At 41.7% G+C, this 13,011-nt stretch overlaps 1 protein-coding gene across 2 annotated transcripts in view; it reads right to left on the bottom strand.

Annotated features, from left to right (window-relative positions):
• The window catches only part of GRB7 (growth factor receptor bound protein 7), a 218,482-nt gene that overhangs the window by 13,703 nt on the left and 191,768 nt on the right, over window positions 1-13,011 (bottom strand). For both annotated transcript variants that reach the window (XM_089674375.1, XM_089674376.1), the window contains 3 exons: window positions 12,850-12,924; window positions 7,156-7,272; window positions 3,234-3,294 (listed from right to left, as the gene is read on the bottom strand). In XM_089674375.1, coding sequence (XP_089530501.1) covers window positions 3,234-3,294; window positions 7,156-7,272; window positions 12,850-12,924 — 253 coding nt within the window. The remainder of the gene's footprint in view (window positions 1-3,233; window positions 3,295-7,155; window positions 7,273-12,849; window positions 12,925-13,011) is intronic.

The raw sequence follows: 13,011 nt of genomic DNA, 5'->3' as shown, positions 1-13,011 counted from the left end.
TCTCCTATTGCCCGGGGGCCCCATGAGTTGTCAGTCTGCCCCTGATATATATATATATATATATATATATATATATACACACAAAATGAAGGTAGACATTACAGTTACAATACAATTTGGTACAAGAGGAAACAAAGGGCCCTGCTCGTTAGAGCTTACAATCTAAGATATATATATATATATATATATATATATATATACTACATGTTAAAATGCTTTTTTTATAGATTACAAAATATTTGAAAAATATTTTTAAAAATATATATTTTTTAAATGTATTTTACAGATTTTTTTGAACATATAAAAAAGTAATTTTAACATTTATTTTTACATATATTTGTACATGCATTCCAAAATTGTAGATTAAATGTATTTTTAAAGACATACAGTATATTTGAAGATGTAGTTTTAAAAATAATCTTTTGTAATAAAAACTAATTTCAACTATCTATCTATCTATCTATCTATCTATCTATCTATCTATCTATCTATCTATCTATCTATATCTATATCTATCTATCTATATCTATCTCTATATCTATCTATCTATCTATCTATCTATCTATCTATCTATCTATCTATCTATCTATCTATATCTATCTCTATATATCTCTATCTATCTATCTATCTATCTATCTATCTATCTATCTATCTATCTATATACAGTTGTGGCCAAAATTATTCAACCCCCACTGAAATTGAGTGTTTTGGCCAGTTTGACATTGCTTTTGATCATTCAGTCATCTTGCTTACATTTACATTAAAGAGGCACTTGTAGGTCAGACAAATATAACATAACAGTTATAATGAAATAACCACAAATGTCTTTTCTGTGCTCACAGCATTATCAGTTTTATTCAACCCCCAAGTGACATTCAATCTTAGTACTTAGTACAGCATCCTTTTACAGTTATAACAGCTTTTAAACGTGAAGCATAGCTTGACACAAGTGTCTTGCAGCGATCTACGGGTATCTTCGCCCATTCTTCATGGGCAAAGGCCTCCAGTTCAGTCACATTCTTAGGCTTGCGCACTGCAACTGCTTTCTTTAAGTCCCACCAGAGGTTCTCAATCGGATTTAAGTCTGGTGACTGCGATGGCCACTCCAAAATGTTCCAGCCTTTCCTCTGCAACCATGCTCTAGTGGACTTGGAGGTATGCTTGGGATCATTGTCCTGTTGAAAGGTCCAACGTCTCCCAAGCCTCAGGTGTGTGACGGACTGCATCACGTTTCCATCCAATATCTCCTGGTACTGAAGAGAATTCATGGTACCTTGCACACGCTGAAGCTTCCCTGTACCTGCAGAAGCAAAACAGCCCCAAAGCATGATTGACCCTCCACCATGCTTCACAGTAGGCAAGGTGTTCTTTTCATCATAGGCCTTGTTCTTCCTCCTCCAAACATAGCGTTGATCCATGGGCCCAAACAGTTCTAATTTTGTTTCATCAGTCCACAGAACACTATCCCACAACTTTTGTGGTTTGTCCACATGGCTTTTGGCATACTGCAGTCGACTCTTCTTATTCTTTGGAGACAGCAAGGGGGTACGCCTGGGAGTTCTGGCACGGAGGCCTTCATTACGCAGTGTGCGTCTTATTGTCTGGGCTGAAACTTCTGTACCCACATCTGACAAATCTTTTCTCAGTTCCTCAGCAGTCACACGGGGACTTCTCTCCACTCTACGCTTCAGGTAGCGCACAGCAGTCGAAGTCAGCATCTTCTTTCTGCCACGACCAGGTAGCGTTTCAACAGTGCCCTTTGCCTTGAATTTGCGAATGATGCTTCCTAAGGTGTCTCTTGGTATGTTTAACATCTTTGCAATCTTCTTATAGCCATTGCCCTTCCTGTGAAGAGAAATCACCTCTTCTCTTGTCTTCCTGGACCATTCTCTTGCCTTCACCATGTTTGTAACCACACCAGTAAATGTCTAGAAGGAGCTGAGTATCACAGTCATTTTAAAGCTGCCTAATTGGTGCTTATTATGCTTGATTGCTGCTCGGTGACATCCACAGGTGTTTTCAATACCTGATGGAAAGCACCTGTATGAACCTCTGTTCTTCAGAGTGGTAGTCTTTAAGGGGTTGAATAATTGTGGCAATGAAGAAACCACATAAGAACCATTTACTACTGTATTACATAAACAATTGATGTCATTTTAGTTGCATTTGGGTAGTTACAACGTCCTTGTAGGATTTGATTCTGAATACAATTCCAAATGTACACTATAGTCCCTAAACCCCTTTACAGCATTGGGGGTTGAATAATTTTGGCCACAACTGTAGATAGATATATATATAGGGTGGCACAGTGGCTTAGTGGTTAGCGCATCAGCCGTGCAGTAAATGGGTGATGGGTTCAATTCCCAGCCATGGTGCCTCCTGCATGGAGCTTGCATGTTCTACCTGTGCTTGTGTGGGTTTCCTCCAGGTATTTCAGTTTCCTCCCACACTCTAAAGACATGCTGGTAGGTTAATTGGCTCTTGTCTAAAATTGTCCTAGTTTCATCCCTGGCCATGCAGGATCTCCTGCATGGTAGGGGTTGGGGAAAGACAACCTACCCTGTAAAATAATTGCTAAGAGAATTCATGGAAAAAGTCACTTACAAGTGATGGTCCATGCAATCGCCAAGGGTCGGATACGACTGAATAGATAGATATATAAATTTCTTAGATTGTAAGCTCTAACAAGCCGGGCCCTCTTTTTCCTCTTGTACCAAATTGTATTGTAACTGTAATGTCTACCTTCATTTTGTAGTGCTGTCTAAACTGTTGGTGCTGTATATATCCTGTATAATAATAACAATAATTATATATACAGTATATTTTGAAATATATTGAATACAGCCAAAATTTTAGTATTTCAAATATATGTCAATATATTTGGGAAGAATATTTTTAAAATATATTTAAAATATATTTTTCTTGCATATGGGAATGAACAAGACTCCTCCAAAACTAGTTACGTGACCCCTGGTACATGTTGTCCACTGTGACCTGTGATAATTCTTCAATAAAATGTTTGAACAGTACTTGATGAGCTGTAGTGTGCTGGAAAAAACTGTTGGTAAGCAGATACTAAATAGATCTGCACTGAGATTTGCTGCTTGAACAGTTTCGGGAGGGCAGGTTAAGCCAGTGTTAGTAGATGCAGCAAAGGACTTAGCGAGTTTGCATCTAATAAAAACATTCCAGCATTTTGTATCCAACAAATATGCCAGCTTACATGAACTTACCTGCACTGCTTGGGGTAGTTTGGCATGGGTTGGGCAGACTATAACGCTGAGTTGTCTTTTTCTGCAAGACAATGGACAACACATTAGATACTGACATTCTGTAATGCTGTATATTATTATTATTATTATTATACAGTATTTATATAATGCCAGAAAGTTTGCTCAGCGCTGTACATTGTAGTGGGGGACAGTACATGAGACAATACAGTAACAATACAATACACGAGGGTATATTGCACCAATATACATAAGAGGCCCATGATGAATTTCATCTGTAGTTGCAAGGAAACACGGTCACCTCCCTGCAATTCCATAAAGGCGATGGAAGTATTTATCCACGTCTTAGTCCGATAAATATGAAATATAAGAAGAGGGAGAGAGGAGTGCACACCCCATAATGTAGCAACCACTATACCAGCTGCAGGTTGAAAAAGTAGCAGGATTGCTTCAAAACGCATCCCTGTTTTTTAAGAGGTTTGGGGCTCTTGGACTCCAGACCCTGCGGAAGCTCCATCCATCCCTGCGGCAGTGTCATTTCCACTTTAGCCCATGCTTTCCCCAGCCAGTGGCCTAGGTGGAGATCTTTTTTCTACAGCTAGTAAACCCCCCAGCATGTTATCCTATGTGTCCATGCACACATAGATTGTAATCAACGTTTTTTGGCTGGGACGTTTTTTGGCTGCAAAAAAAACCCAGGACTAGTGGGATTCTAGAAGAGGTTTTTAGCTGTAAAAATGCTCTAATTCTGAAAAACGCTGCAAAACGTGGTAAAAAGTCACAAAGCGGCAATTTTGGACATTTTTTTCACCAAAAATATATTTGGGTAAAATAAAACACTAAAAAAAGTGACTTTAAACAGCTAACGTTACCAGTGTTCTCAAAAAGTCAAGTGTGGGATAAGGCTGGCCATACAATATACATTTTTCCTGAGATTTTTGCTTTAGATTTACCAAAATCCATATAATACCTAAACAACACTTTCTATTGTATCTAATTAGGCAGGCCCCTGCACTACATAGTTGAAGGTAAATCTAAAAGAAATTGGGCAGAAATTGAACAGAAAATTGTATAGTGTATGGCCAGCCTAATGCAGGCCATAGACGGGTCAAAAACCGGACGTTTTTAAAAAAAAAAAAAGAAAAAGAAAAAAAATTGGTCGTTCATGAGGCCGATGTTACCACCAACGGTAAAAAAAAAAAAAAAAATCGGCCGATTTTCATCCCGTCTACGGCCGGCATTTAATTACTTCTGTCCCTGCAGAGAGCTCTGCTATTATATTTGACATGAATAAGTATTGCGGTTGCAACAATGTATCCATTTGTATCCATTTTGGATACAGATGTTTTTATTTGGATAAAAAAAGATACATTGTTGCAACTGCAATACTTTCAAATATAATAGTGGACTGGAATTCTTTTTCTTCTTTTTCTTCTGCTTCTTTTTCTTTTTTTTCTTTTCTTCTTTTTCTTTTTCTTTTTCTTCTTCTTGCAGGCCACGGCTCATGCGCAGATTTTTTATCAGTAAAAAGATCAGCCGATTTCCCCATCATTGCCGGGAAAATCGGCCGATCGGCAAAATTGGCCAATTTTTTTCCAACTTCATCGATAAAAAAAAAGTGCCAAAACCCCAAAAAATGGCCGACCAAATAACCCCGTTAATGGTGAGAAATACGGCCGATTTTTTTTTCGGCCCAAAAATCGGCTGATTTTTGACCCATCTATGGCCTGCATTAAACTGGCCATACATTTATTTATTTATTTCAGGTACTTATATAGCGCTGTCAATTTACGCAGCACTTTACATATATATTGTACATTCACATCAGTCCCTAACCCTCAAGGGGTGTACAATCTAAGGTCCCTAACTCACATTCATACATACACTTATTAGGGCCAATTTAGACAGGATCCAATTAACCTACCAGCATGTCTTTAGAGTGTGGGAGGAAACCAGAGTACCCGGAGGAAACCCACGCAAGCACAGAGAGAACATGCAAACTCCATGCAGGAGGCGCCATGGTCAGGAATCGATCCCATGACCCATTTACTGCAAGGCAGATGTGCTAACCACTAAGCCACTGTGCCACCCCATTATACAATTTTCTTGAGATTTTTGGTTTATTTATTTATTTCAGGTACTTATATAGCACTGTCAATTTACACAGCGCTATACATATATATATATATATATTGTACATTCACATCAGTCCCTGACCCTCAAGGGGCGTACAATCTAAGTTCCCTAACTCACATTTATACATACACATACTAGGGAAAATTTAGACAGGAGCCAGGTTTAGATTTACCAAAAACCAAATAATATGAGGTCAAACCTTACAACACTTTCAATTGTATCCAATTAGGAAAGCCCTTACATAGTTTCAGGTAAATCTAAAGGAAATTGGGCAGAAAACTGTAAGAAAATTGTATAGTGTATGGCCAGCCTGAGCATTCCAATGTTTTTTTTCATTGCACTCACACAATCCTAATCAGGCTCAGACAATCGCTTAGCTAATGGAGAGCCTTATCGGGCTCATTACAGCTATTTAAACAGGTGACATTTTCCGGGGGGGTGAGCGCAGTTTGTTACCAGGGGCGGACTGACAACTCATGGGGCCCCCGGTCAATAGGGGATCATGGGGCCCCTGTGTCCTTGCCCAAACTCAAAAAAGCCTATGAAAAAGGTACCAGGGGCATCTCATGGGGCCCCCTACTGACCCCGGGCCCTCGGGCAGTGCCTGAGTTTCCAAATGGTCAGTCCATCCCTGTTTGTTACACAGGTTTTCTTGTGACACTATCCGCTAAATATGAAATATAGCATATTTTATATTTACAACTTGCATCCAGCAGGTGGTTTGTTATAGGTTGTGCAATTTGGCCCCCTGCTATTCTAGTTTATTCAGAACACATATACAGTGGTTGAATGAAACAGACCAGGGAAAACCCCTCCTAATCAGGGTTGCCACCTCGTCCCTTTAAACCCGAACACATATTAATTGCACAGGTTCTGAGGCTAATTTAATGCAGACATGGTACTAAGTGAGTTTAATTGATAACTTAATCAGCCCCAGAACCTGTGTAAGTAATATGTGTTCAGGTTTAAAGGGATGAGGTGACAACCCTACTCCTACACCCCGGTCACATCAAGCCCGACTTTGAAATCGTGTGACTTACAGTGAAGTCGGATGACATGCTGATTTCAGGTGCGATTTGCAAGACATCTGACTTAAAATACAAGGCGGAAATTTAAAGAAGTTTAAAAAAAAAAAAACACACTTGCCTTTATGTTGCAGCATTGGTGTGATGCTGCAGTCATCCCACATCAGCTCTAAGACGGAGAACTGAGCGATCACGTGATCGCTGATCGACAAGTTCCCAGCCTGCTCAGAGCGGAGAGCAGTGACTGCCAATCAGCGTTCTCCATTCTGCTCTTCAATCAGTCACTGGAGCACCAGGCAGTTGAGGGGGTGAGTGCAGCTGGCTCCAACTCTTTGCCATGTGTTGAGAGGAGGAGCCAGCTGTCAATCAGGCAGCTGGGTGGATCCCGACAATATTGTCAGGATCCTTCCAGATCCTGGAGCAGCTCTGCTACGTTAGCTGAGAGCAGGGAAGAGCACACTCTCAGCTGACTCTGGGTCACAGGAGAACAAAAGTAAGTGCACTTTTGTTGCCCACCAGAGAATTATGGCAAAAAATGTATCTATACTTCTTTTTTAAATATATGTAGAATGAGTGGAACAGGCTATCTTCCAAAATTAAGTAGAACATAAAAAGATGTGGTGTTTTGGCATGGCAAAGGATGTGCTAAAATACCTGCAGAGCGTTCTACCCTTTACACGCTACAAACTCTTTATTCCAATGATGTGCATCGCCATGACATATTCATAAAGCATAAAAAAAAAACTAAATTTCTAAATACTCACCCTCCAGGACTGGGCCTCTTCCAAGGCCACAGACAATGCCTCCAGAGGATTCTCTATCACTCGACCTGTGCAGCCTGAAAAATCCATAGGGACCAATGTGCTATCTGAGACGCTGCGCTGTGAAGAGCAAAACAATAAGTTACATTCAAAAGAAATGCCTAATTTGTATTAATATGTTGTATTTATTATGTTCAAAAAACAGAAAATATATATTTTTAAAAGATTTTCTTTTTTAGTTTTGGTAAACATGGCATACAACTAGAGTATGTACAATTCTATCCAGTAGAACTGTTCTACGCAACTTTTTTTGGTCTTTTTTTTAGCTACTTTGCTGGAAAAAAAAACTGTTACCTACAGAGCTCAATAGCTCAAGCTGAAATATGCAAACAGAGCTGAAATATTCAAAAGGGTGACTCCTTGCCCTTGGCTGCTCTGCTCAGAACAGGTTCCAGTCTGAAGGCTAACAGCTTCTGCTATGCTCTCTGTTTAGAACATACACTCTGTGAATCCAGTGGTATGGGTGCACCTTGTATTAAAGGATAACTGTACTTTCTACAGTTATTCTTTAAAGCGAAGTTCCACTCAAAAGCGGAAACTTCGCTTATTTGCCTCCTCCCCCATTCCACTGCCATATTTGGAAACTTTTTTGGGGGGGAGTGGCGAAGTGAGCTGGGAGTTCGGCCCCCTCCTTGCTCTCGCAGTCTCCTGGGAACTTTCACAGGTCCCAGGAGACTGCCAAACCAATCAGGAGGCGCGACTCGTGCATGTGCAGTGGGCACCAGGCTGCGAAGGTGCAAGCTGTCACAGCCTGGTGCCCACAACAGAGATGCCGGCGCCATGGAGGAGAGAAGGGGAGAAGGGACGATGCGGGTGAGAACATCGCTGGACCCTGGGACAGGTAAATGTGTGTTTATTAAAAGCCAGCAGCTACTGGCTTTTAATAAACACAAAAAGGACTGGAACTGTGCTTTAACTAAGCACCCCCCCGCGCCCCCCAAAGTCCTATGTTCACCCACCCTCGCCATCTCCTTTGTGTAACCTGTACTAGAAACTCTCCCACTAGGACAGCTCCTTTTTCCGTGAAAAGTCTAGTTCACTTTTTTGGACAGCAAGTCTGATGGAATGGATACTCTGTAGGATTTTTCTGTAGAAGAAGCAGCTACCCAATGCAAAGTAGAGTCCTACTTCTTCAGGAGAAGGACTATAGACACACCCTTAAAGTGTTCCTAAACCCAGCACCCTGCATTTCTGGTCTCCCCGGACCCTGCATTCACTATATCTGGTCTCCCCGGACCCTGCATTCACTATATCTGGTCTCCCCGGACCCTGCATTCACTATATCTGGTCTCCCAGGAACCTGCATTCACTATATCTGGTCTCCCACAGTACACACAACATGGAAATGCAATTATTTTAGTAAATATAAACTGCTAAATACCTTTTCTCAGCAGCAGTATATAGCAGTCTTGTAGCCTTTTTCAGTCTCTGGCTGAGTACTGGTTAATTTTGTAGGAATAGTTTCATTCTCCTCTGACTGTCCAGTGATGATGCATAACCCCTGACCTTCTGTCTGAACAGCACTGATTGGCCCCCCCAAAAAACAAACTCTCTAGCAATATGCACTAAACTGAGCATGTGCAGACTTGCCACTGCTGTTCTGTACTATGGCAGATGGATTGGGGACAGTAAAAGAAGGGGACTCATATTTATCCCATTTGCCTGGTCTCCTAAGTTCCAGGCTAGAATAGTTGGCTATGCCACTCGGCTCATTTGGAAAAAAAATGTAAAAGCAGTGATGATTTGCAAAGTACAGAAAAGATCAGATGCAATTTTTGGATGGATTGGGTGACAATTTCACATCTGTAATATACACACCACTGGCCATTACCTAGTGGTGGAAGAGCAATGTGACAATCTTGTCTGGTCACTAGCGTTATCCCTACTTAGCCAGCACCAAGAGAAATTTGCACTGGACTTCCTCTTTCCAACCAAATGCCTATCTGTCTATGTCAGATGGTGCCTGACAGCCTTTGTACCTGCATGTACAGCTGTCCTCTTGGATCTATGGTCACTTAATCCATAGCAAATTAAGAAAATTTCAGATTAGATTGCATTCGTGCAAAGTAACATCTACTGTTGCCAGTAGCTGTAAATCGTCAAGATTGTTTTACTTTCAAGCATTCTGTGCATGAAGGTAAAAAACCTTCTGTGTGCAGCAGATCCCCCAGCCCCCCCTAACATTTACCTAAGCCTCCTCTTGATCCAGCGATGTGCACGCAAGCTTCGGGTCTCTCTCTCCTCATTTACCAAGACAGCATCAGGAGCCATTGGCTCTCACTACTATCAATCAGTCAGTGAGCCAATAAGGAAAGAGCATGGGCGGAGCCAAGCTGTGTGTGTAAATAGACACACAGAGCAGCGGGTCGGAAGTGAACCTGCTCAAGTGCCCCCATAGCAAGCAGCTTGCTCTTTGGGCACTCAGCAGGACGGAGGAACCAGGAGCACCAGTAAGGGACCCAAGAAGAGGAGGATTGGGGCTTCTCTGTGCAAAACCATTGCACAGAGCAGGCAAGTATGACATGCTTGTTATTAAAAAAAATGTTGCCTTTACAATCGCTTTAAGTCAAACATTTGTAGGATAGTTTTTTTTAATAGTGGTGAGGGGTTAGAAACAGCTTTTTATTACTGTCTGTACCTCCATGAGGGTACCTCCATGATTCACTTATCGATTTGTCCTGATGAGCACTGATTTCCTCTCACTTCCTGTTATGCAAAATCCAAAATATCCAAAATAAAAAAAAAATTATATTTAGGCTTTAAATACAGATTCTCAACAAAATAAAGCATGGAGACATGGAAGAATGAGGGGGGGGGGGGGTTTGCTTTGAAAATTAATAATTAACCACTTCCCTTCTGGCCCATGTATATAAACGGCCGGCTGGGAGCAGTGCAGGAGCGGGTGGCCGTTTATAAATGTCCTCCTGCTTCCCTGCCTGTGCGCGCTCCCTGGGAGTGCGCGGCACCATGATCCGGTGCTCGCTGTGTCCTCCAGACACAGCGGAACACCGATTGCTGTACAGGACCTCTGTGTGAGGTCCCGATCATGTGATCACTGATTGGCCAGTCAGTGATCACATGAATAGTAGTAAGCAAGATGTCACTTCTGATATCATTGCTGACTACTTGTGAAATCTGTGAATGATCACAGAGATCACATGGTACAGGGCCATTCACAACAGCCTTGTACCATGTGACAAGCTGTGACCAATCACAGCTCGCACAGTATTTCCTACATTTCTTTTCCTCCAGATGTAAAGAGTGCCCCCTTGTCCTCTGTGATGACCTCAGGGTAAATAGCTCTACCCCGAGTTCACTATATGAACCACTGATGTATTTATACATGTTGATCATATTCCCCCTTAATCTCCTCTTCTCAAGAGAGAATAAATTCAGTTCCTCTAATCTTTCCTCATAGCTGAGCTCCTCCATGCCTCGTATCAGTTTGGTTGCCCTTCTCTGCACTTTCTCCAGTTCCCCAATGTTCTTTTTGTGAATTGGTGCCCAAAACTGAACTGCATATTCCAAAGTTTAGATCTGTTTCCATCTTGCAAATATACCAGCTCAGACCTGACTAAATTCCTGAACTTTTCAGTCATTACTCTCCAAACAATTATAAATTGTCCATGAATTGCAATTTTTTCTAAATAGCAAATGGCAAATAAGGATAGTCCGTTTTATTAAATCCTGAGAATAAACCTTATCGAATGGCTGTGCTTGGCATTCAAGGTTGCACAGGAAGGCCTGTAGTATTTTCCTGCCAAAAACTGGCTTACTAATTGGTGTTATTAAAGGAGTTGTATGCTCCTACACAAAAGCTACATTATAGGTTATCTGCTGGCAAAATTGTGTCAGCTGCTGAAAAGGACAGCAATTGCAATTACTTCCAGCAAAAAAGACCAGAATTAAGTGTTCTCCTATATAGATAGTTCACTTCATTCACTGCATTGTCCTGATGAAGGCATTAACATATGGAGGACTTTGTTACAGTACTGTACTCTAATAGGTTATTAGACATTACCAGATTTACCCACCATCCTCCAGGCCAGGGGTCTCCAAACTTTCTGAACAAAGAGTCGGTTTACTGTCCTTCAGACTTTGAGGGGGCCGGACTGTGGCCAGTGGGAGTAGAAGATACCCCGGCGTCAATGGGAATAAATAATGCCTCATCATTGATATTAGTGGGAGGAATAATGATCCAGTGTTGGTAGTAGGGAAAAACATAGTGCCCCATTGTTTGTATCAGGGAAAGGAATAGTGCCCCATTGTTGGTATCAGGGAAAGAAATAGTGACCCATCATTGGTGTCAGGGAAAGGAATAGTGCCTCATTGTTGTTATCAGGGAAAGGAATAGTGCCCCATCATTGGTGTCAGAGAAAAGAATAGTTCCCTATTGTTGGTATCAGGGAAAGGAATAGTGCCCCATTATTGGTGTCAGGGAAAAGAATAGTGCCCCATTGCTGGTATCAGGGAAAGGAATAGGTCCCCATTGTTGGTATCAGGGAAAGGAATAGTGCCCCATTATTGGTGTCAGGGAAAAGAATAGTGCCCCATTGCTGGTATCAGGGAAAGGAATAGGTCCCCATTGTTGGTATCAGGGAAAGGAATAGTGCCCCATTGTTGGTGTCAGGGAAAGTAATAGTGCCCCATTGTTGGTGTCAGAGAAAGGAATAGTGCCCCATTGTTGGTATCAGGGAAATTAATAGTGCCCCATTGTTGGTATCAGGGAAAGGAATAGTGCCCCATTGTTGGTGTCAGGGAAAGGAATAGTGCCCCATTGTTGCTATCAGGGAAAATAATAGTGCCCCATTGTCGGTATAAGGGAAAGTAATAGTGCCCCATTGTCGGTATCAGGGAAAGTAATAGTGTCCCATTGTTGGTATCAGGGAAAGGAATAGTGCCCCATTATTGGTGTCAGGGAAAGGAATAGAGCCCTATTGGTTGTATCAGGGAAAGGAATAGTGCCCCATCGTTGGTGTCAGGAAATGGAATAGTGCCCCATTGTTGGTGTCAGGGAAAGTAATAGTGCCCCATTGTCGGTATCAGGGAAAGTAATAGTGCCCCATTGTCAGTATCAGGGAAAGGAATAGTGCCCCATTGTTGGTGTCAGGGAAAGGAATAGTGCCCCATTGTTGGTATCAGGGAAAGTAATAGTGCCCCATTGTCGGTATCAGGGAAAGTAATAGTGCCCCATTGTCAGTATCAGGGAAAGTAATAGTGCCCCATTGTCAGTATCAGGGAAAGGAATAGTGCCCCATTATTGGTGTCAGGGAAAGGAATAGAGCCCTATTGGTTGTATCAGGGAAAGGAACAGTGCCCCATCGTTGGTGTCAGGAAATGGAATAGTGCCCCATTGTTGGTGTCAGGGAGAGTAATAGTGCCCCATTGTCAGTATCAGGGAAAGGAATAGTGCCCCATTGTTGGTGTCAGGGAAATGGAATAGTGCCCGATTGTTGGTATCAGGGATATCACGTTACCAGATTGGAGGGGCCTGAAAATAGGTAAGTATATACATTAAGTTAGTCAGCATGTGTGTTAGGAGGTGAAGGGAGCATTTTTAAGATTAACTTGGTATAGCCTGGAATTCCAGTTCAATGTACATGCAGACACTGACATCAGTCAATTTCTCCATATTACCTGTTTTTTTAGATCTGTCCAAGGTTGGGGACCGCGCCTGGAAATCTGGTAGTTTTTGTAGAGCTGAGCCCCATACTAAAAAAAGAGAACAAAAAGGAATAAATGTCAGCATAACAGTTGTAAAGCATTATGTTCAATAGGAACTAAGTTTTTCAACCAATC

This window comes from Staurois parvus, unplaced genomic scaffold (assembly GCF_062004578.1).
Source record: "Staurois parvus isolate SC_StPar_1 unplaced genomic scaffold, SC_StPar_1.0 ptg000151l, whole genome shotgun sequence".
NCBI classification, from domain to species: domain Eukaryota; kingdom Metazoa; phylum Chordata; class Amphibia; order Anura; family Ranidae; genus Staurois; species Staurois parvus.
This window is presented reverse-complemented; position numbering and strand designations above follow the sequence as displayed.